This window comes from Labeo rohita, chromosome 7, assembly GCF_022985175.1.
Source record: "Labeo rohita strain BAU-BD-2019 chromosome 7, IGBB_LRoh.1.0, whole genome shotgun sequence".
Lineage (NCBI taxonomy): Eukaryota > Metazoa > Chordata > Actinopteri > Cypriniformes > Cyprinidae > Labeo > Labeo rohita.
In genome coordinates this window covers 43325934-43350475 of record NC_066875.1, presented here as the reverse complement: position 1 = coordinate 43350475, position 24542 = coordinate 43325934, and the positions used below count along the sequence as shown (strand labels likewise).

Sequence of the window (24542 nt, the reverse complement as noted above, 5' to 3'; positions counted from 1 at the left end):
CAATTATTTGAAATGTATAGAAGAATTGTGCTTAGTAAGAAAAAAGACTAAGTAGTTTCCTCTTCATTTCGTGTCATCATTAAAAAAAAAAAAACAAATCACTGTAGCTGAATGAAGAAAACCGTACTTCAATGGACGTGCAGGTCCGTACATCAAACGTCTGAGAAAAGATAGTCACAGACTCCATGTTCTCTCAGAAGTGTAATTTCCTGCAGCGTACTGGAGTAAAAATACAGCGGTTTGTGAAAGAGTTTCACAGCACGAGCGCTCTGACCTTCTTCCTCCCCAGAGAACCCAAAGACAATGCGGCACGATCAATGGAACAGCTCTGGCCGATGAGTCCCTTTCCTTTACAGGCAAAAACAAACAAAACAATAAAAAAATAACAACAACAATGGTGTGTTTTTTTCATGGGTGGGACAGGTTTCCTATTCTAGCTTTTCAAGAACTGATTCATCAATGCTGTTTCAAATAAAAGGTCACAAAAACAGGAATGCTTTACACAGGCTCCTAAATGTCACCCGGTCCACAATAACATGCCAACTAGCAGGGACGCCCACAAGTACCAGAGATGACTGATCACAAAAACAGACTTGCGTGACTTGAATTTCGTAGGGCCCTACGATTTCTGCGATGCGGAAAATGCGGACGGAATCGCGGAATCCAGTCATAAAAACTGAATTAATTGAATAACGCGGAATATCATGGAATTTGTCAAAGTTTGAATGAATTAATCAAAAGTAGGTCATTACACTTAAATCAAACTGTAATATGGACTAGTATCTGTAAATATTACGCCGCAAAAATACCATTTAAATGTGAATCCTGCATGTTCTGTATGTATTTTTTTTTTTTTTTATGAATGGTGCAGACAAGAGGTCTTGTTTACTACACACACTGAATTACTGAATATTACTACTATTACTACTATTACTACTACTACTACTACTACTACTAAAATGAAACAAACATAATTTTTAGGGTATCATCACACAATATTTCTTCCATGTTTTAATTTTAGTAGTACATTCCCCTTTGTTTGCCAAAAAAACAAACAAAAAAAACAACAACATAATTTTCAATAATTAAAAGATAAATTAAATCATTGTTTTATGATTCATTTGATAACCAGAACATTTTAAATACATAACACAGAATTTCTGAGGGTCAAAAAAACTTTCATAAGGCTATTTTAAGAATAAATTTGAATAAAGTAAGTATGCATTCAAATAATTAGACATGCTAAAACACTGAATTTGAAAAAACGGAATTTGGAAAAAAATAAAACAGATTTCATAGGGCCCTAATTTTGGTCAGCTTCAAAACATTTCACACTGAAATCAACATGCAGCAAAAACAAAGGGATGTGCAAAAAAAAAAAAAAAATACATAAATCTCTTATGCTCACCAAGGCTGCATTTCTTTGATCAAAAATGTAGCAAAAACTAAAATTGTGAAATATTATTACAACTTAAAATAGCTGTTTTCTATATTAATATATTTTCAAATGTAATTTATTCCTGTGATGCAAAGCTGAATTTTCAGCATCATTGCTCCAGTCTTCATTGTCACATGATCCTTCATTCTGATATGCTGATTTGCTGCTCAGGAAACATTTCTGATCATTATCGCTGTTAAAAACAGTTGTGCTGCTTAATAAGTTTGTGGAAACTATTTTTTTCCTGGATTCTTTTATTAATTTACATTATGTATGTCTTTACTGTCACTTTCGATCAATTTAATGTGTCCTTGCTGCATAAAAGTATTAATTTCATTAAAAAAATAAAATAATTTTTTTTTACTAGCACCAAAGTTGTGAAAGTAGTAACTTTTTATCGCACAAAACTATTAAAACCTCTCATGAGAATGTCTGCAATGCTGAGTGGCATATTCAGGATGATGCACTTCAATGTAACAAGTGTTTAGACTAACAGACTTGTGGTTACATTAAACATATTGCTAATGCAAAACATTGAGTTCACAGGATCAAAGTTGTCAGACCTTTTTTCCTACTGTAACTATATACTTAAGCACAACATTTACTGCAGTGTTCTGGCAGACACCTGGGAGTGAACACACGCACCGCAAAGCAAAACGCTGTCTTTCAATCTCTCCACAACACCTCATACATAAACCTGTGGATTTTACATAATTACAGGAACACTGTAGTGGAGGATTTGTACACAAGCAGTGCTTTACAGAGACAAAACACCTCAGAGAGGGGTTTGCAATCATGCTGATTGTTATGCTTAAATACTGCATGCTATCAGCACAATAAAACACTCAAGAAAGTTGCATCTCCTTTTAAATATACCTGATCTAATGACAAAAACATACCTGTGGGAACTTTTCGCAAGACACGAAATACGCACCAATAAATACATATCACTGCAATTTCCAACAGAAATCAACTCTAGAGGTGGTAAAACAGCAAGTACTTGTAATCGTTTTCAAACACAGTTATGATTACAGCTCCATATGTTTCACTTTATATAACAAACTTAACAAGCTTGCTCGGTAGCTCAGTCGGCATGGATCGGACTTAGGATGTGGAATCCTTGGGTACGAATCCTGTGAAAAACATGACTCACGATGAAAAAGCTGAAAGATGAGAGATCGAAAAAATTTTGTTCATACTATCGAGTAGGTTTAGGTGTAGCACAAATGGTACGTTATTTTAAAATGACACAGAGCATTAGAGTTACTGAGCACCACTCAATAAACATTTCAATTCATTTCAATTAATGCAATGCTAATCAACATATAATACTATAAAACAGTATGATTTCTGCCTCATTCTGTGATATGAAGCCACGTCTGATTGCAAAATGTTATTTTATGAAGTTAATTTAGAGAAAAAGCATGTCAATAAATTATATCTTTGTTGACAATAGGTTTGTAAACAGGCTCATACACATGCAAAACTGTATCGCATATGTGCTACTGAAGACTTTATCGTTATTATCGCGGGAAGACTAATTCTTATTGTGGGGAAAATGTTTACCGTATATCGCAAACGATAAGATATCGCCCATCCCTACAACGTACATGGCAGTACATATTTTGCGTCTTGCGAAAAAGTTTGCACAGGTACGTTTTCATCATGAGATCAGGTTGTTTTAAATGCACCATTGCTAAAAAAACAAATACTCACTACTAGCAGAATAGTTCATTTCTAGTACATCCGTTGTAACAACTATGCGCAAAAATATGCCAAAAAAGCCTTGTTTTTTCAATTTTAAATTGATTACAGTATCATTTTCTGTGGTAACTAGTGCTAAATAAAAACAAAAGACATCCGTCTGAAACAGACCAAATTTGAAAAAAATTATAATTTATAATTAAAAAAAAAAACACTCTCTCTAATAAAAATCCAGACAAAACCACTGAACTAGGGCTAGGCAATACAGCAGGAAATTAAATTCTTGATTGATTTTTTTTTTTTACACGAATTTTAACTAGCCAACTTGAAACTAACTACAACATCATTTGAGTAACTTTTTCTTTATTAACCCTCTAGCTAAAGAAATTCTATTTCAAGTGTACCACCAGTTGCCAACATGATGTAAATGTTAACCAAATCACTTGTTAAATATCTTTGCATAAAAGATGCATGCGAACCACAACTACATCTTGTACAAATTTGTCCTTTATGTTAAGAAATAATTTGAGGAAATTGCTTCAAAATGGAAATCTCTAATTCTAACGTTTGGTAATATTTCTATTCCAAATCACGATTCCTCAATTTCTAATAAAATAGAATTGTGGCAAAACATTCAATTTGAATTAATCGATAAAATCTGAAAAATTGCCCAGCCCTATGCTGAACATGAGAAAATACTGCCCTCTTTGAGGAAAGCCTGTTTTGTTTTACTCTCTTAGCCTTCGCATCTGATGCCAGGACGTTTCTTTCTTCCAGGCCTACAAGGAAAGCCAAAAACTTAAAATGACCCCATCCATCAGGCACAGCACTTCAGGAAAGGACGACCTTTTATCAACGCAGTTAAAAGTCACTTAAACAGCCTGGCAGAGTGAAACGCTGAGAGAGCCTCTTCCCCTGTGGTGGGAAAGTTCATATAACTGCCATTTGAGAGAGTGAAGTAACACTGGTTACATCAGGGTGCTTGATGTGAAACTCTCTTTTCACATCACAATGGTGTCCAAGACACAATGTACGGTGTAACATCTTAAATTGTATATTTATGAAATAATATAGTATACTGCAATTCAATCGGTGCTTGACCTTTAATGTTTACCCATCTAGACAGACATAGATAGATAGATAGATTGATGTGTTTTGCATAAAGAATTAATATTACTGCTCTGTCCAATCAGAACTTCCTGAATGAGAAAGCAGTGGAAGAGAAGAAATGCTCTCCCACGGCTGGGAACATCCTGCTTTATTTTCACAGGGACTGTGTTGGATAGTGATCAGGGAGGAGACTTCTATCATAACACGTAATCCTTGTGCGAAAACAAGGTTTTAAACAAAATAATAGCACAATCCAACACTCTGGAAAAGCTGTTGCATATACATAACTTCACAAAATATCAACTGCCGTCACAACATTTACATGATGGAAGCCTCAATAAATATGCCAAAAATCTAAGAATTATTCCTTAAAAGGGTCTTTGGATGCAAAATTCACTTTTACATGTTGTTTGAAGATAAATGTGTGTACACATCCACCCTATAATCATAAAAATCAACCCAGTGCTTTTTTTTTTAATTTCCTAATAATAACAACCCCTTTCTCAGCTCAGGATGTTCTGAAGTTCTGCACAGGCCCCTCCCACAATTGTTGATTGACACACTCATTTTACCTTAGACCCGCCCTGAGTAAGCTGTAAACAGTCCGCCATTGTTTCGATGCCGGAGCAGGGGAAGACAAGAATGTCTCCTAAGCAATTGAGGAGTTTTGTTGTTGGATGTAATAATGAACATAGAAGTCCATAGGATCTTTGCAAATCACCTTTCCTATTAATGTGCTTAGTTACTAGGGATGCAGCAATACAGTTAGTCCACGATTTAATACGTACCTTGGTTTTTAACCATGGTTTTTGGTTTGGTTCGGTTCTGATATCTTGCCACTTCAGTGTGGGTTTTTTTTTCCAACAAATTAAAATACTCCCATAAACCTGTACACTGTAAAAAGTGTGGTTTAGTATATGTCTGCTTAATTTTTCTATTGAGAGAGATATTATTATTTTGATTTTTAACCAAAATAGAATTGGTTTTATTCATACTGGACCCCAGAGGGCGCCCTCGTGCAGAAAATCCACATATGCAAAGAAGTATCACTAATGATGTTCTGTTCCAGCTTCTCTAATATGGATAAAGGCATCACTAAAAAATATATATATAAATAAATAAATAAAGGCATTGCTATAACTGTAACTGAATAAAAACAAGATATAACGATAAATGTTTTGAATGATGAAATGTAAGGGCAATAAACACTCGTCTGCAATAATATATGGTTTATCTGTGTTCTTTAAGCCATCTTGTGTATTTTCATAAGAAATTGCTAATCGACATACATAGAATGATGAGTATAGAATTTATCCATGAACCATGGATGTCGTACCGAACGGTTCGATATTATATTGTGAATTGTGACATCCCTACTAGTTACCAAGTTCTGCTGCTAAATTTGGCTAAAGTTTACACTCTCTCACCTGAAGAGAGGGGCGGGGTGAGCAGAGATCATTAGCATTTAAAGGGACATGCACCAAAATGGCTGGCTGTGAACAGAACTGTTTTTGACATGGTAAAAGGAGTGTTGTTTTACACTACCACTGAGAATTTTTAACCAAAGTATGTTATAGACTTTTCACAAAGACCCTAAAGAATCATATCAACTTGTTAACAATGGCCATCCGATGACCCTTTTACTAAACAGAACTTGACTGACATTTTTAAGCTTCACAATTGGGAGAAAAGCACCATAAGATATCATAAAAGTAGTTGAGTTCTATATTCCAAGTCATCTGATGCCATAAGACACTTTTTTTTTGTGAAAATCGCCATTATCATAGTCAGTATCATAATAAGTGTCATAATAAAGAAACAGACATGGACCAACATGAAGGTAAAAAAATTAAAATAAATAAAAAATGTCTATGGAGACGAGCGCTCCGCAGCAGTTTGTGGAAGATAACATCTGAAAAACCAAGTAAGAATGCTTACTTAGAAAACCCATCAATCACTTTTAAAACACTTCAAACATTTGCAACGCACTAATCCTAATATGCAAGCCATACAATCCACAGAGTTTTAAAAACGTCTTATGCTCACAATGATATCAGACAGAAGAGCTGAGGACAGAGCAGAAAACAGACTGTGGCCCATATAAGTGGTTTACATTCCAGTGTGAGCTAGAATAACTCTAGTAGCGTCTGCTCTCAACCATCTGCAGTAAAACCATTACTGTGCCAGCTGACCGTGGGAGCACTCACTAATGTGAGTAATAAACAGAGATCAGCCTCGTCACAGTGATGTTCTTCTCCAGGAGTGGGTGCTTGGATCGATAGCATATAATCAATAATAAATGCGGCAGTAAGTGAGCTGAAGTCTTGTGTAAACACATCTGCCAGTTAGTCTCATTTCTGTGAAGAGGAACTGCTGTTTTCGCATAAATCGCACATTCTCTGCCAGCCAGAGGACTGTGTGTTCCCTGCAATCAGGCCCTGATTTCACAGTTGGTTTCTGAGTTTAATTTGCACTGAAAATATATTTTGCTTTAACACTTTAACTTTCTGTAATTTGCAGTTTAGTTCTCTGCAGCTACATAAAGAGAAAAATGACCAAATTCAAGACAACAAAGCATATCTAGGGTGATATTAAGACCATTTTTGTTAGCTCATTTTTAGTTCGCAGAAACATACAGCTACAATCTTACTGGTCAAACAGTTTTCGATGCCAAAGACAGACATTTTTAATAGAATCTAAAAAACTGTTTTTAAATGTTTCAAATATATTTATATTCATTTTTTTAAAAGGCCTGTCAAATAATGAAAAGGCTTTTACAAACCATTAAGCCATTAAGTTTACTTCAAGGATGACAAGGATGAATCATTTGACAAGCACCTGTGTTCATGCACGCTATCAGATGGAGTGTATTTTGGAGGAAAAAAGTATATTTAGGGCTTCAGGCAGCAGGAACGCCATTGTCATGGGTTTAATTCAAGGAAATGCATGAACAAAAAAAACATTTACCTTGCAATTGCTCTGAAGTATCTGCAAAACATATAAATATAAAAGCATTAAGAAGCAACCACCAGATTTTCTGACTGAAGCCTGTAAAAACTGTCTCTGTTCCAAATTGAGAAATGAAGCTTAAACAAAACAATTATAGAAAGTATTGTGCATAATGTAAAGAGCCAAAACAACCCTAGTAAAAAGTAATAGTATAAAATAAATATATTTTAAATATAAGTATAGTTTAAATCTATTAACATATTTATTGACAGATTGTTTGAGACTTCCTGAAATTAAAAATTAACTTTATTTGGAGTACTACTTGTGCACAATGCAAATTTTTTAATATTAAGCCTAAAATGTGTTTTAATGTCACTATTGATGAGGATTGTATGATCTTTGAATAATATCAGTCTTTAAATGCAAGATATTTAAAGTGTACCTAAAGCATACTCACAATAGCTCCACTTTAGCACAATCAAATATACTTGATTAAGTATGCACCTTTAGTTGCACTTCCACACAGTTAAGTGCATTAAGTACAACATTAGTTGTTCCAATTTAGCACACTTTAAGTATACCAGTTTAGTATGCTAAAAGTGGGTGCAAGGTATTTTATTAAGTACATAAATATGTAAATGTATTTGTAGTACACTTAGCATAAAATAAATGCATTTCAAATACATTTTAGTATATTTATTTTTCACTATATAGGGAAGGGTTGGGCAGTTTCTAACCTTATTTAAATAGATTCATACAACATCCAAATAGTCTCCTTGGACTGTTGGCTATCAAAACATCTCCCAGTTGCTTCAGAGATGTTGGAAGAGGAAATCTGCTTTTCACACTTCTCTCCAAAAATATCTATAGAGGTTTCCAACTGTCCAGGTTTTATGATTATGCCACCAACTTTTTTGAATTTCAGCTTTGGTGTCTCTAATTAAAGTTTCAGCAATGGCAGCTTTTCGATGTTGGTTTATGAGCTTTTTTTGTAGAAACAGGGTCTTCAATGCAAATATGGAGATTTGCTGACACTTTACTGCAGTAGTTCTGTTGTTTGAATTTAGTGTTTAACATTCATTATCAGTTTTTACCCACTATTGTTCTTCACTGATAAAGTCTTGCCATTTTTTGCATCTGCAGTCATAATCGTAAAGACTGGTATCCATAAAAACACCAAACAATTGAGCTGTTAGTGGTACAGATGCTCCTGCTAACCAGGCTCGCATGATTTGTCCTTATTGGAAGGCTGACAAGTCACCTATTTCACTCCCGGCTTGTACTTAACACTGCTAAACACAACTTATATTACACTAACATACAATCTAGAGAATAGAGACAATGAAAAGATAAATAAAAGACAATCACAACATGTTTTTTTTTTTTTTTTTTTTTTTTTTATTTACTGTAGCCTGCACAAATTGTACTAACTCCTATAATTTTTTTGTCTAAACCCTGTATGTACAGTCATGGCCAAAATTATCGGCACCCTTGCAATTCTTTCAGAAAACACAACACTTCTCTCAGAAAATTGTTCTAATTGCAAATGTTTTGGTATTCACGTGCTAATTGTTTTTGTTTGTACTGCAACAACACAAGAAAAGTCAAACTTGATCAAATTTCACACAGAAATTAAAAATGGACTGGACAAAATGATTTGGCACCTATCATAGTAATCACACTTGCAACCAGTTAAAATGGAGGAAAGTTGACTTAACCTTTGAGTTGCGTGTCACACTGAGCATGGAGAAAAGAAAGAAGTGTAAAGAGTTGTCTGTGGATTTGAGAGAAAAAACTGTGGAAAAACATGGACAATCTCAAGGCTACAAGTCCATCTCCAGAGATCTTAATGTTCCTGTGTCCACTGTGCGCAATATCATCAAGGTTTACAGCCCATAACACTGTAGCTAACCTCCCTGGATGTGGAGGGAAGAGAAAAATGAATGAAAAATTACAATGAAGGATTGTTTGAATGGTGGATAAGAACCCTGATTAACTTCCAAACAAACTCAAGCTGATCTGCAGATACAGGGTACAACAGCGTCAATTCGCACTATCCGTCGCCATCTGAATGAAAAGGAACACTATGGTAGGAGACCCAGGAGGACACCACTGCTGACACAAAGGCATAAAGCAAGACAAAACTTTGTGACAAAACCACAATCCTTCTGGGAGAATGTACTGTGGACAGATGAGACAAAAGTAGAGCTTTTTGGTAAAGGACATCATGGCACTGTTTACAGAAAAAGAAATGAGGCCTTCAAAGAAAAGAACACAGTCCCTACAGTCAAACATGGTGGAGGTTCAAAGATTGCGTTGCTGCTTCTGGCACTGGATTCCTTGACTGTGTGAACGGTATCATAAAATCTGATGATTACTAAAGAATTTTGGGGTGCAACGTAGTGGCCAGTGTCAGAAAGATGACTGCGTCTCCACCAGAGGTCATTGGTTTTCCAGCAGGACATTGACCCGAAACACACTTCTAAAAGCACTCAGAAATGATTACACTGAAATGGCCAGCAATCAGTCCAGATCTGAAACCCACAAAACACCTGTGGAGAGATCTCAAAAGCAGTTTGGAGAAGGTATCCTTCAAATCTGAATAACCTGGAGCAGTTTGCAAAAAAAATAGTGGTCCAAAATTCCAGTAGAGAGGTGTAAGAAACTTATTCATGGTTACATGAAGCAAAGGATTTCAGTTGTTTATTAATTTTGTCCAGTGCATTTTTTGGGTTTTGTGTGGAATTGTATAAGATTTGACTTTTCTTCTCGGTTTCTTTGTGTTGTTCCAATGCAAAAAAATAAATAAATAAACATGTGAGTACCAAAACCTTTTTCAACTGCAACAATTTTCTGACAGAATTGCAAGGGTGCCAATATTTTTGGTCATGACTGTATATGTTGTACCACAATTAGAAATGTTTAATTTCTTTTTTTCTATATAATACCTGCATGTGTAAATAAGGTGGTTTCCTGAATCCATAAAAAACGAAAACTCTTCACAATTACAGTGACTTGTGTGTACAAGAGCAATGAATCATTTTGCCAGGTTGACATATAACTCATACTATCACACACGCCTATACCTGATCCATGTTGACATCTGGTTACTAAGTTACTCTGATCCTGGTGTGCTGCTTATGTGGGAAAATCCCACCTAAAACTTCCTGTATTCATTCTTGATAGGTCAGTTGAGCTTTACTGCATAATTGCTGTCTTAAAAGATCCACAGACACCAGACGCATTTATTTAAACAGTGATTTGTTGAAAACAGTGAGAATAGAGCCTTAGGACAAGGGACAAGATTATAAACAAGATCTTGCCTGCCCAGCTCTTATCAGCTGTACAAATCTGTTTCAACAGTGACGTCATATAATGACAACTAGTGAACTTTGTATTAGAAATATTGACATTTAAGAGCCAATCAAGGCAGTTTGGATTCCTATGCATGCAAGGATCGCAAACGGGGTAATATTAAACAAAATATTACATTAAAATATGACTTTCAACACCATTTATATTCATAATTAAAGTGTTGACTTATGCCTCAAAAACAACAGGTTGACACTGAGCAGCGTCTATGCTGAATTTCTGAATTTATTTTCATGCATTGCATTTCCACTCTCAATAAACCTGTAGGTGGATGACATGTGCTGCTTCTATCCATAATCAATAATGTGTCCACAACCAGCAGTACTGCATTGATCATCTAAGACTGTAGGCTTACTGTAACACAGGGCTTCATTACAGTTGTCTTGTACATGAGCAGCAAGTGTGAAAACACTATGTGCTGGTATAAACCAGACAAAAAAGATTATATATCTGTATCAACAGTTGTTTACACTGCGAAAGTCTGTGTTGAAGAAATAGTTCTCCTAAAAATGAAACCTGCAGTTTTTCATTCCACGGACTGCTGGATTACATGATGTTTTTAATCAGCTGTTTGGACTCTCATTCTGACGGCACCCATTCATGCATGCAGTACATCTGCTTCACTGCATTAAAAAAGTCTGTCTAAATGCACCATTTAAATTTAAACGTGTACATAAACAATAGCAATGTGAATACCAAGGCAACTGATGCCATTGTAGAAATGCACTATTCATGGTCAGGCATGATTTATTTAACTAGTGAAAGTGTCCAATTATAGAAGGTTTCTGTTTTAAAGAGAGTATTTAGCTCAGTCATGTGATCTCAATGTGACTTTACTCTGTGTAAAATAAAACAGCTCTGATTAGTGTTACTTTTGATGTTTATTCAAAATACTCGTTATTTATGTCACATCAAATGAAAACAAGTTGTAAAAAGAGCAAAAAATATCATATTGCCTCAGGGTCAATGGAAATATCACTAGGGCAAGTAAACTTCTGAACTACCGTAGCAGGGCTAAAAAAACCAAAAAAAACCCAAAAAAAAAAAAACATTATTGTTGAGCCATTTAGACAATGGAAAATATCCACTGTAAGTTCACCAAAACACCAGTGTACCATCATAATATTTTTAAAAATTAACTGCAGACCTTCTAGTGGGCACAGCATGGGGCTCCAAAACAATAAAATGAAAAACAACACCCAAACTAAGAGATAAGCTTTGGTGAGGCTACATATATAAGGAAAAAATGCATTTTCAGTTTTGCTCATACGATTGGAATGACTACTATCTAGACTGTGGATACAACAACATACGTTATACTTCTGCAGGTTTTGTGAAGGTCAATTTAAGAGTTTAAGACCATTTTAAGAGCAAGTCATGAAAATAATCATTTTTCATACCTCATTGGCACATATTTGTTCTTGTTTTAATCATAAACTCACTTAATGTTTGTTTAATTTCTCAGGAAACAAGACTATCCTCTGGTTTCACAGACAAGGCTTAAGCCTAGTCCCAGACTAAAATGTAGTTCATCTGAAAGAAACTTGCACTGATTGATCTTGAAATATGTCAGTGCCCTTTTTTGTCTCAAGATGCACACCAGTAATGTTTTTTCTAAGGCATGACTATAAAAATAAAAAAAAAAATACTTTAATGTCCTAATTGAACTATGGCCAAATCCTGGCTTAGTTTAAGCCCTGTCTGTGAAACTAACTATCTTTAGTTACTAACTGACTATCCCTTTAAAGATCTTTATTTTGCATTTTAAGTTATTTTTATATTTGTATTAGAAAGCAAAACAAAAATACTGTGGAGGATTTTTTATATCGACTGATATGTGTTTTTTAGGACCGATAACCGATATATATATGTCTGGTGTAAAAATGAAAATTAATGTTAAAATGAAGAAAAACAAGGGCTCTGACAAAAACTCTCTTCAATTGCTTTTAAATTATTTTAGCGGCAAACTGGTTTTGAAAATGACAGATACCGATAATCATAAAAATGCTTAATATTGGCACCGATAATCGGTCGACATCTCTTTGGGGCAATATCACTTTTTTTTTATTGCTAATACCTAAAACTGGTGGCTTGAAAAAAAAACTCCTAACCAAAAATGAGTGACCTGAGCCATATCTACAGACCAGAAAGTCACAGACACACCATAGTAACACTTTAAAATATAACGCCATATAATCCCATATAACGCCTTTGAAAATGCGCAGCAACACTCTGCCTATCAATTTCAACACTTTAGCATCATGCCAATGAGTTTTACACAGACAAGCATCTTTAGAAGATGCAAAACAATCTAGTTTATAAATGTAAGACAAATTTGATTCCTTGATCACAATTTTTTTTGTCACATTACATGCAGATCAAGTACGGCTAATTATGAATGTAATTTTAGCTTGTAGTTATGCAGATTGTGAAGAGTTATGCATTAAATCTTATTTAACAGTTTCTGATGACTGCAGTTGTAAATTACAGGAATTACAGTAAAGTATCAGACCACTATAATTTGAGGTGCACATATGAAGCCACATCATTAAAGTTTAATGATGTAGAACCATCTACTACCTGAGATGTGGCAAAACATTAGTCAGGTAAAGAGCAATTTGACAGTTCTCTCAAACAAACACATCCTCCACTTCCACTGAATGTCTTTATTCAAAGAAGGGGATGTAAAGCTCTGAACGGGCAAATGATGCAGAGAAGTGAAAGTGTAGAACAATTACAGTCTGAATGTGCCTATTGTCAGGGGCTATTCAGGTGTTAAACTGTGATTTCTCTGGCAAAACAGATGGGCATCATTCATTAACTCTACAGCATTAAGTGATGACACATTGTGTTTAACCTATGATGTCGGAAAATACCACTAACAAAGTAAACACCATTCGCACAACTAATAACTAAAGTTGCAATGAAACTGAAGTAGTGACTCATAGTTTATTCCGTATTGTGATGTACTTATAAAGATAATTGATTACTGAAAAAGAAGCATTTTGAGTGGGAACTTGGTTCTATGCATCAGACGTTGATTGGATTTTGTGTACTGCCACATCATACCAAATCATACACAATCACAATATATTATCGCAATAATAAAATTAACCTATTTAGCTAATGTCCTGACAAGCTTCTCTCAAAGTTATGAACAAATGTTCTTCCAGTAATGTTAATAGAATGTTTATTCTATATTAGTTATATATTAGTTATAAGGTGTTTAATAATGTTCTGAAAACATTAGCACAAAAACGTTCTAGAGGGTTTGCACTTACATCACAATTTGGTCAGTTACTAGGATGCGGGGCCATTGGAGATACGTGGATGTGAACAACAGCATGGATTGCACGGTTAATGTACTACTGAATATGTTGTTCTGCTCACTTCTGCTGGCTAAACCACAGAAAAAAAATGTGTGAAAGTTGCTAAATCATATAGAAAAGGGCTTAGTAAGGAGGAAGTGGTAAAGAAACATACGAGCAGAATTAATTAAGACATTAGCCTAATATTTTACCTACCTGACTAGAAATGATGAGAACAAACCTGAATCGTGTCAAAAAAAATTTCCCTGGAAATCCTGATTCAGTTTGGCCAATCCACAAACTGCTTTTAGCACTCACTTGCCTTGATTTGTTATAACTTTTGGCAGTCTATAGTACTCCAAATGTTTCTCCCGGTCCGACCGATTAGTACAGCCCAAAACATGACAACAGCTGACCATTTTCAGCAGCAGTAATAAGCAAAACATGCAAGTTTTGTTCAGTTCAGTGGCATTGTTTACGTTCAGTGCCGCCAATATGGCCGACTGATGACGCGTCCTGAAAACACTCTATTTATACATCATCAATGGAATATTTTATATCTGAAATGTTTTTATTTTCAGAATGTTCAGAGAACATTCAAAAGTAACATTCCCATAATGTTTGCAAAATTCTAAAATGGAATGTTCCAGTGAGCAATTCAGAAATGACGTTTTCATAAATGAAAAGCATTCAAGCATATCAATTGGAATAAGTAACACTACTAGTAACACAAATATAAACATTAGCAATTTTTAAGCAATAAATGGCAAAACCGTTTGCCATATACTGCCTGCCTGGTCACACGTGACACCATAACAATACCGCTATCTTAGCAAAAAAAAAAAAAGAAATAAAAAATGACATCATCACGCAACATGAGTCGTGATAACACCTCCACATTTCAGCTCCAGGGCATCCCCTATATCTGATTATAATAACAATACATTTAATGTGAATTCATGAACATAATTGATTTCATTTAAGCAGGCCTCACAACAGTAAGCTAAGGTAGAATTTGCAACAATTTAAAAAAAAACGCATGGTTACGTCACACTGAGCGAAGATTTATGAACAAAAGCGCTAATACAAATGTTACAAAGTTGATACAAATATTCAGATGGCAGGTTAAGCGGTTCAACAGCGTTTGTGCCGCTCTGACCGGCCTCTAGAAACACGGGATCCAACCAAACCGCTTCAGCTAAACAACCCCCAAGCGCTTTCTCCATATCCACCTGTTAAGACCCTCAGAACTTGTGTATTGTAACATAACGAGTGCAACGCGGGCGTCTCCTTACCTGACTCGCTTTGTGCAGTTGTTTCTTAAACCCCGCCACCGACATCCTTGAAATAATACAAAACACGAAGGGAGATGAAAACAAAATGTTCCGGAGGCAGAAATGGTGATATAATCCTTTAACGGAGCACAAAAAGCTATATATGAAACGCTTTCGGTTTAATTCACCGCTGCTGGGAAATGGACCTGCATTTCGCGGTGGGTCTTTTTTTTTCTTACTGACAAGTGGTGCTGGTCGGTTATGTTTGATCTGAGGATTGTGATTGGCGCAGAGCCGCATACGTCACGGCAGCATCTCGGAGAACCCCCTTACGAACAAAACACTATATATCAGGGTTTGTCATAAATATGAGCAACATTAAGCTTAAGAAGAGAGCAAGCGCATTCATCCGGGAAATAGGTGGCAACTCTCCAAAGCATTCTTTAAAGGCACTGATTCAGCGCCCAGATTACTATGTAAATATTTGTCATTTTGTAAGGAGCTGAGAAGAGTCAGTCGGATGTCTGTGTGTGTGAAACTGTGTGATTTGTGTGTTCGAGTATCTGCAGGGCAACAACAGCCATCCGCTGCCCCCTTGTGGCACTTCATGAACCGTACTAGGAGAACACAATGTGCTCTGTGGGATCCGAAAGTCTGAGATCAGTAGTGAAAATCAGTATTGTTACATTTTTAAGTTTGAAATGTCTAACTAAGACTTGTTAATACATCTTTACTCTTCATTTACAGCAGATTTCTGCTGCTGCATTTTTGAGTTAGCCATGTGTAAAATGTGCATCCTAACTATTAGTTTTGCTCAGATGACTCTTATGCCGTTGTATCATTAATTTAGGGTTGTCTTTTTTAATGTTAGAATTTTTTTCACTACGTTTTGTTTCTGCCTTGTTTCTGAACAAACTCAATGTCAGTGTTGCATTTGGATACAATTTGAATACTGAGGCAGATTTAGGCGTTTGCTGCAAATTGTTTTCAGCCTTTCCACATTATTTGTTCTCTACACATATTGTACAGAGGTTGTTTTTTGTTTGTTTTGAAAGGAATTGATTTTATAGGACACATTAAATTGATCAAAAGTGCACAGAATCAAAGAATCATAAAAAATTGAGTTTAAATGTCATAAATAATTATTTTAAATTGTATAGTATTTCACAGTATTACTGTTTTATAAATACAGCCATACATGAGACTTCTTTCAATAACATAAAACCTTACAAACCCCAAACTTTTGAACAATGGTGAAACATTTTGTTACAACACAGTTTGAATCTTTATAATGCAAATATATAACATATTTTGGAGTGAAATTAATAATAACAAAACTCCATTACATAGCTAAACATATCTACATTCAAATTTGCACTTACATATTCAACAAAATTCACACGTCAGTTTGCTGCTTCCCCGAAAGTGAATGGTATTTTATTTGCCTCGTTCTCATTCCAAGCACAGTTGTCTGCTGTGTGTTTTGTTGGATGAAAATGTTACCTAAATGTTGATGCTGACAAAATATCAACACAATAACACCTAAAACTTGCTTGGATGGATGTCAGCCATGCAGAAAATACCAAGGCAGTGGAAGAGACAAAGAAAGAGAGAAAGATAGAAGATGAAAGTCCTGAAAACCAAGACAGAGACAGTGCAGAAATCATAGTAGTAGAGGAGCTGAGACAAGAAAGAAGAATGAAAAAGGATAAAAAGACTGAATATGAAACTCCACCTCATGCAAAAGAAAAGCTGGTTTGGCTGGAGACAGTGAAAATTACATGCTAAAAAAGAAGGAAAAGGAGAAGACGAGAAAAAGTGTTTTATAGAAGCTTGAATGGAACGACAACATCAGTCTGCTGTTCTCTGTTAGTCAGCTGGAAAATAAACTGGCAGAGAAAAAGGTCACTTCAAAAAAAGAAGATGAGAAAAGAGCAGGACAGTATCCAGAAGCAGGTTTATGTTTGAAAAATATGTCAGTGATCCAGCCATGAAACAGCTTCTCATCAACAAACACAACAGGTTCAATAAGTCCATGACCTAGAGAATACATATATATATAGAAAGACTGAACAGAAAGACTGAACCTCATGAAAATACATGTAAATAAAAATAAAATTTGTAAGAGAGAGACAGGGCAAAGAAAGACCAAAATTATCAGCTCTTCCAGGTCTTGACAGTGATTAAAAAAAATTCTGGACAAAATTATATGAAATGAGGTATGCAAATCCTGTAGGTCTGATGTTGTAAACATTATTATACTGTATATGTCTCATTTTGTTTGAAGTAAAATTTAGTTTTGATAATGTGACTTTTCACTGGTAGCTTCATATGTTCACCACTAGATGTCCTACCAAGTACTAATATTGTTCTCTAATAACTTATTTCTGATGGCTTTCTGTGGTTTCGGTTTGTCCTTTATGTCTGTCTCTTATTCCCATATTCCTCAATTCCCTATATAGTAGGGCTGTCAAACAACTAATCGTGATTAATCGCATACAAAATAAAAGTTTGAGTTTGCCTAATATGTGTGTGCACTGTGTGTAATTATTATGTATATATAAATACACACAAATTAATGTATATATCGAAGAGAAATATGTTCTTTATGTACAAAATATTTTTTATTTATATATAATATAATTATTTAAAAATTATAATAACTACATATAATTGTAAATATTTCTTAAATATATACATGAATGTGTTTGTATTTCTATATACATAATAATTACACACAATACACACACATATATTAGGCAAACTCAAACTTTTATTTTGTATGCGATTAATCGCGATTAGTTGTTTGACAGCCCTACTTTAAAGAATTGTGTGTTTCATGTTTTCAAGAAACTCTTAGCAGCTTATTCATTACTATGTAACACAACAATTGAATCCTTCAGCAGTTTTATTTGCACTGCTTCACATTCAGTGTTGGGTTTGTTACTCGCTAAAAAGTAACTGTGTTAGTTACTTTCTGTGGAAAGTAATGCTTTACGCTACTTTTGCGCTACTTTTCCCTCATCTGGTCTGGACTTGCTTGTTTGTTTTTAATATAAAAAGTATAAAATATTTTGTAAAAGTTGTAAAAGCCCTTACATAACTTACACAAAGCTAAATGAATAAGCCTCAGGCTGGAGGAAATGTGAATTCACATTTGTACAGCAGAGGGCGCAGCTTAAACAAACTTTTCATCTGTGCTGTCATTCCTGACTGAAACAAGAAAGTTCAACACTACAAACACAAATGTTATGTATCTAAAGTCATTTTCGCTTATTAGTATAGTTGAATTGGATCATCGAAGGTCAACAGTAAAGACACTGGTTAATAAAATGGAATTAAATACATAAAGAGTATTTGTGCATTTAACATTTAATTCTTGTAGGGTTCCATTTCAGTTTTTATTCATTTTGAGGAATAATGAATCTGGTTTTGTGCAGTAAGCACACAACATCTCTGCACTTACTTATTAAAAAGTAATGTGTTACTTGAAAAAAAGTAATCCAATTACTTACCTCACGTTACTTGTAATGCATTTTTTTTTCCTTTTTCTTTTTTAGTGACATATATAAACCAAGGGGATGGCATGTAGGAGATGACTTTGAGGGATAGTTCACCTAAAAATTAAAATTCTGTCATCATTTACTCACCCATGTGTTGTCCAAACCTGCAGAACATCCTTCCTTTTTAAAGAAGACATTTTGAAAAATATCTCAGCATTTTTTTTGCCCATCCAGTGGAGGTGAATGGGTACCAGAATGGTTTGATTACTAACATGCTTAAAATAATTATTCTTTTGTGTTCATCAGAAGAAAGAAAATCATACAGATTTGGAATGACATGAGGGTGAGTAAATGACAAAATGTCAATTTTTGGGTGAACTATACCTTTAAATAATGTGGATTAAAACACACTCGGAATCTACATGCTGTCCTGGGATTTCCAAGATGACTAAACCTAATAATAATACCATATTTTCTTCAAAATCAACATTTTTAATAACTATTACCTCATGGAAAGTTTAGTGACCCATAGATGAAAGTCCAGCCATTAATAGTCTCACACTACTTCTTTTGTGTAGCTTTTTTGTTGTTAGTCAGCAGAAAACACTAACAGTAAAGATCTATAAGCAAAAATGAGTAAACCTTTCAAAACAAAGCAGTAAGCACACAACATCTCTGCACTTACTTATTCAGGAGTAATGTGTTACTTTACTAGTTACTTGAAAAAAGTAATCCAATTACGTACCTCACGTTACTTGTAATGCGTTTTTTTTTTTTTGTTGTTGAGCAAAGTACATAGTGACATATATAAACCAAGGGGATGACATGTAGGAGATCACTTAGAGGGATAGTTCACCTAAAAATTAAAATTCTGTCATCATTTACTCACCCATGTGTTGTCCAAACCTGTAAAATATCCTTCCTTCTGTTAAACATAAAAGAAGACATTTTGAAAAATATCTCTATCGCAGCATTGCTTTTGCCCACCCAATGGAGGTGAATAGGTACTGGAATGGTTTGATTACTAACATGCTTAAAATAAGTCTAAAATTTCCAAGATGACTAAACCTAATAATAATAGCATTGCTATTTTCTTCAGAATCAACATATTTAGTAACTATTACCTCATGGAAAGTTTAGTGGCCCTCAGATGAAAGTCCAGCCATTATTATCTCACGCTACTTCTTTTGTGTAGCTTTTTTGTTGTCAGTCAGCAGAAAACACTAACAGTAAAGATCTATAAGCATAAATGAGTAAACCTTTCAAAACAGCTCATAAACCACTGTGAATTATGTAATCAAGTGTGTCTAATCTATACTGTCTGTAACGTTATATATTTATATATTTTTGAATACTATGAAATAAACTAAGTAGTTTTTCTAATCAATGACTTACAATGAATGATTTCATAATGGACCTATCTCACATTTCCGGGTTTCTCATAGAAGTCGTCATAGTTGGGTAAAATCCGAGAGCAGTGAATGGGACAGTACCACAAATATATTTTTGGCATTCCCATTTGCTCAAATAGCAAAAGAAAAACTACACGATGGTATTTTCACGACTTTCATTCAAAGGAAAAAAATTGAGAGAGACTGATATCGGCAGTCAGAAGAGAGAACAATGTCAAATTTACCGTCCCTCCCATAGACGCGGCATTAGAAATACCCTCGCATAGCGTTAACTAGTTTTTTTGTAACGTAATGAAAAGGTGATATAATACAAAGTATAGTGTTATAAATGTACATACATATATTCAAAAATCAAAATATAAAAAACTTTAAAGGATTCATGATGAAGATGACCATTGAAATGCATCATCACAGGCTTCTGAAAAGGGTCCATAGTTAGGAGTAGGGATGTAACGATTACCGGTTTGACGATAAATCATGATACAATTCTTCACGGTTAGTATTACCTTTTCATATTTTAATTATCATTAAAACCATATTCGATTACCACGATTTGAACAACTGATGATAAATAAATACTGTTCAGCAACGGCATAAAGCACATTTAAAGAAACAGTCTCATCTGCGCACGGCACGCAGAAAAGCTGGGATGTTTTAAAAGGTTGCTAATGGCATAGGCGCCGATCCCCACGGAAATGATCGAGCATGCATGGAAAAACACGAGACCCAATTCTCATTTTCATCCTTCATTTGAAGCAGTTTTTGGCGTTATTTTATTAGCAAATGCAAAGAGTGCGTTATTGTAATATGAGAGGGTGCTAGCACGAATTTCTCGGATTGCAGCGTGCTTGCTCTCCCAAATATATAGTGATCATGGCTCTTCGCTCCCTCAGATATTACATATGCGCCCTCAAACTTTGTCCTGCCCACGCGCGAATAAGTGCTTATTATAAACAGGTATTTATTCATTTTATTTAGTGAAGCGCAACTCTCATAGACAAAATGTTTGTATTTGGTAACTAATGTATTTGCAGTCCGTGCGTTTCACTTCGCAATTGGGGGTTGCCCACCAGCAGAAACATAAATCGGGAATTATGCAAATTAATGAATATATGAATGAATTATACGAATGTACCTCTGAAGGTTCTAATGTTGTCTTCAGAAAAGATTCAATGTCATTTTGTTTTCATCTTCACTCCATGTAACATCTAAAGTAGTGTTCTTGATCGCAATACTGCTTTATCCACAAAGTTCATGGAAACAGCTGTAATTCATCTTTTCCATAAGCGCCATCTAGTGACATACAGTGGATTTACAGAGACTTACATTTACATTCAGCTTGTGTGCAGTTTTTGTCTGGCCAAAAAACAGACCGAATTGTCATGCCCTTGCTGTAGCCTATATTTTGACCAGTTGATGAAAAACAAGCTTGTGTGGATTCTACACATTTAAACAATTCAGATAAGTTAGATAAGATTTAAGGAGCAGATAGAAAACATATAATCATTTATTAATCAGTTATTATTTTGACTTAACTCCTTTCTTTACTTAAAGGCTGAAATGTGAGGTTTGCCTTTTATGAAACGTTCTCAAAGCTTTATTTGATCATTTACTTTAGATATTTGAACATGCCGTATAGGTTGTCAGTCATGTTGTCATTTAAAATCCTGACATCATTGGTACTGTTATTGTTTTACTGATTAGGTAAACAAAAAGTCATTTTATTTGTGGTTTGTTGATTTTTAAATGTAAAACTTGAAGTAATTTATGTGTAAGTACTTTTCAAACACTTCCAGCACATTTTAACAATACCGTGATAATACTGATAACCGTGGTAATTTTGGTCACTATAATCGTGATAGGAAATTTTCATACCGTTACCCTGTTTGACCATTGTTAGAATGGTCACGGATGAGCGATTTCCATGTAAAACTGCACAACCTAACACTTTCTGAATCTCTCAGTTTGTGTAAATCCACGTGGGGTTCAGAGTATAATTTATCCACGTTAATTTCGCACTTGTCTAGTACAAATATGCTGTTTCATAGTTGTACAGTGTGTACATTTTTCGTTATATACCTTAAAAGAAAGGAAGTGAAAAGTGACAACATGCCCCATAGATGGGGCAAACTGTAACATGTGAGGCACATTTGACAGCTTAAAATGTTATCTGATCGAATTAAAAAAAACATTTTCATGACAAACCAAAATATTTTGTCAATAAAATAAAATGATTCACTTTTTCAAATAAAATAATGTTTTTTTGAATAATTAAAATTAAAATAAATAACAGATTGGAAATTAAAATAGCAGATTTGTCTCATTTTAAATGAATACTAAAAATTGAGATTAAAAATTTACAGCGATAGAAAGTACAAAATCGTTTCACGAAATATTTCGCATTTTTTGCAAAACCTACTTTTGCAAACTAGTCCTAGGTTTTTCGCCTGATCAGAACCAAACCAGTGCGGAAAGATTCTCTGGAGAGTGAATATCAAAAGTGATAAAATAAATTGAACCTTCAACTCACCGTGGCAAAGGGACGCCAAAACGTTCAAAGGGGGCAGGGCCACTTTTAGTACAATGCCTATAACTCCTGTGTAACGTGGACGCTGAGGCGGAAGTTGAAACCATATGCGGAAGTTTATTAACAGCGGCAGTGTACAAATAAACAGGCAGAGGGTCAATAAACAGGAAAGGCAGTCCATTAACAACACAACACAAACGTAATCCGAGCAGCAGAGAGGTAAATCGAGGCAGTGGGTCAGATACCGGGGAATCAGTCCAATATAACAAACGTAGCAACAGGGGTAGTCCAGAGAACGATAGTCAGAGGCAAAAATAGGTCAAACCTTGTAAGCAGTCCACACAGGCAAACAATCCAAACAAGGGTGATCCGTAAAGTCAGAAGTCCATAAACAAAGCAAAACAGCAACAGGTAATCCAACAGAGTACATACAGCGCTCGGTAAGGCAGATGAAACTGGCAATACTTCGCAAACCAGTGAGCACATGGTGAGTCTTTAAATAGTGACAAACAGGAAGTAACAATAGAAGCAGCAGAGGGAGTGTGCAGGCAGTTCTAGGGTGAGGGCTCCCTCTGCTGGCTTGGCGTTACAGAATCCCCCCCCCTAGGAGCGACTCCTGGCGCTCAAAACAACAACAGTCCAGGTGGGTGGGGGAACAGAGGCTAAACAGGGGGTGGGGTGCAGGGCCAGGTCCATGTAGAGCAGGTGGGACTGGATCGTGGAGCAGGGACGGACAGTGAAGCACTGGAGGACCTGGGCCATGGAGCAGTGGCAGACAGTGAAGCACTGGAGGACCTGGACTGGGGAGCTGTGGCAGACAGTGGAACCCTGGAGGACCTGGGCCGTGGTGCAGTAGCAGACCGGGAAACCTTGCAGGTCCTGGGCCGTGGAGCAATAGCAGACAATGGAACCTTGGAGGACCTGGGCCGTGGAGCAATGGCAGAGTAGGAAGCCATGGTGAGGCAGGCAGAGCAGGCATAACAGGGAGCCATTGCAGGGCAGGCAGGGCAGGCAGAGCAAGGAGCCATGGCGAGGCAGGCAGAGCAAACAGGAGCAGAGATATCCACAGCGGGACTAATGACATGCAAAGCAGAGCGGTGTGTACATGAATGCTTTCCTTGGTCTTCTTGATTGCGACATGGCAGACAAAGAGTTCATCCTGGGACGCCGCCCCCATAGGAGGATCTACAGCATGCGCTGACACCTCTGGGGGCATGGGCGCAGATGCTTGGGCAGGTGAGGCAGGGAAGTCATAAATGGCCTTCATGGCCGTGACAGGACGGGCAGAGAGTCCTTGGGAAAACGCCGCCCCTTTAGGAGGTTCTGCAGCCGGAGCTGCTGCTTCTGGGGGCATTGGCGCAGACTCTTTGACAGAAGAGGCCTCTGGTGTAGACTCGTGGACAGGCGAGGCCTCTGGTGTAGACTCGTGGACAGGCGAGGCCTCTGGAGCAGACTCGTGGACAGGCGAGGCCTCTGGAGCAGACTCGTGGACAGGCGAGGCCTCTGGAGCAGACTCGTGGACAGGCGAGGCCTCTGGAGCAGACTCGTGGACAGGCGAGGCCTCTGGAGCAGACTGTGGACAGGCGAGGCCTCTGGAGCAGACTCGTGGACAGGCGAGGCCTCTGGAGCAGACTCGTGGACAGGCGAGGCCTCTGGAGCAGACTCGTGGACAGGCGAGGCCTCTGGAGCAGACTCTGGACAGGCGAGGCCTCTGGAGCAGACTCGTGGACAGGCGAGGCCTCTGGAGCAGACTCGTGGACAGGCGAGGCCTCTGGAGCAGACTCGTGGACAGGCGAGGCCTCTGGAGCAGACTCGTGGACAGGCGAGGCCTCTGGAGCAGACTCGTGGACAGGCGAGGCCTCTGGAGCACAGTATGCAGCCCACACACTGAAGATGGCTACGGCCATTACAGGCAGCACAGCAGATAATGGGGTGTCTGTTGACC

At 36.5% G+C, this 24542-nt stretch overlaps 1 protein-coding gene across 2 annotated transcripts in view; it reads right to left on the bottom strand.

Moving 5' to 3' along the window:
* sh3gl3a (SH3-domain GRB2-like 3a) overlaps nt 1-15439 on the bottom strand; it is a 42130-nt gene extending 26691 nt beyond the window's left edge. For both annotated transcript variants that reach the window (XM_051115672.1, XM_051115673.1), the window contains exon 1: nt 15177-15439. In XM_051115672.1, the coding sequence (XP_050971629.1) occupies nt 15177-15221 (45 nt within the window). In that variant the 5' untranslated portion in view covers nt 15222-15439. The remainder of the gene's footprint in view (nt 1-15176) is intronic.
* Between the last annotated feature and the right edge of the window lie 9103 nt (nt 15440-24542).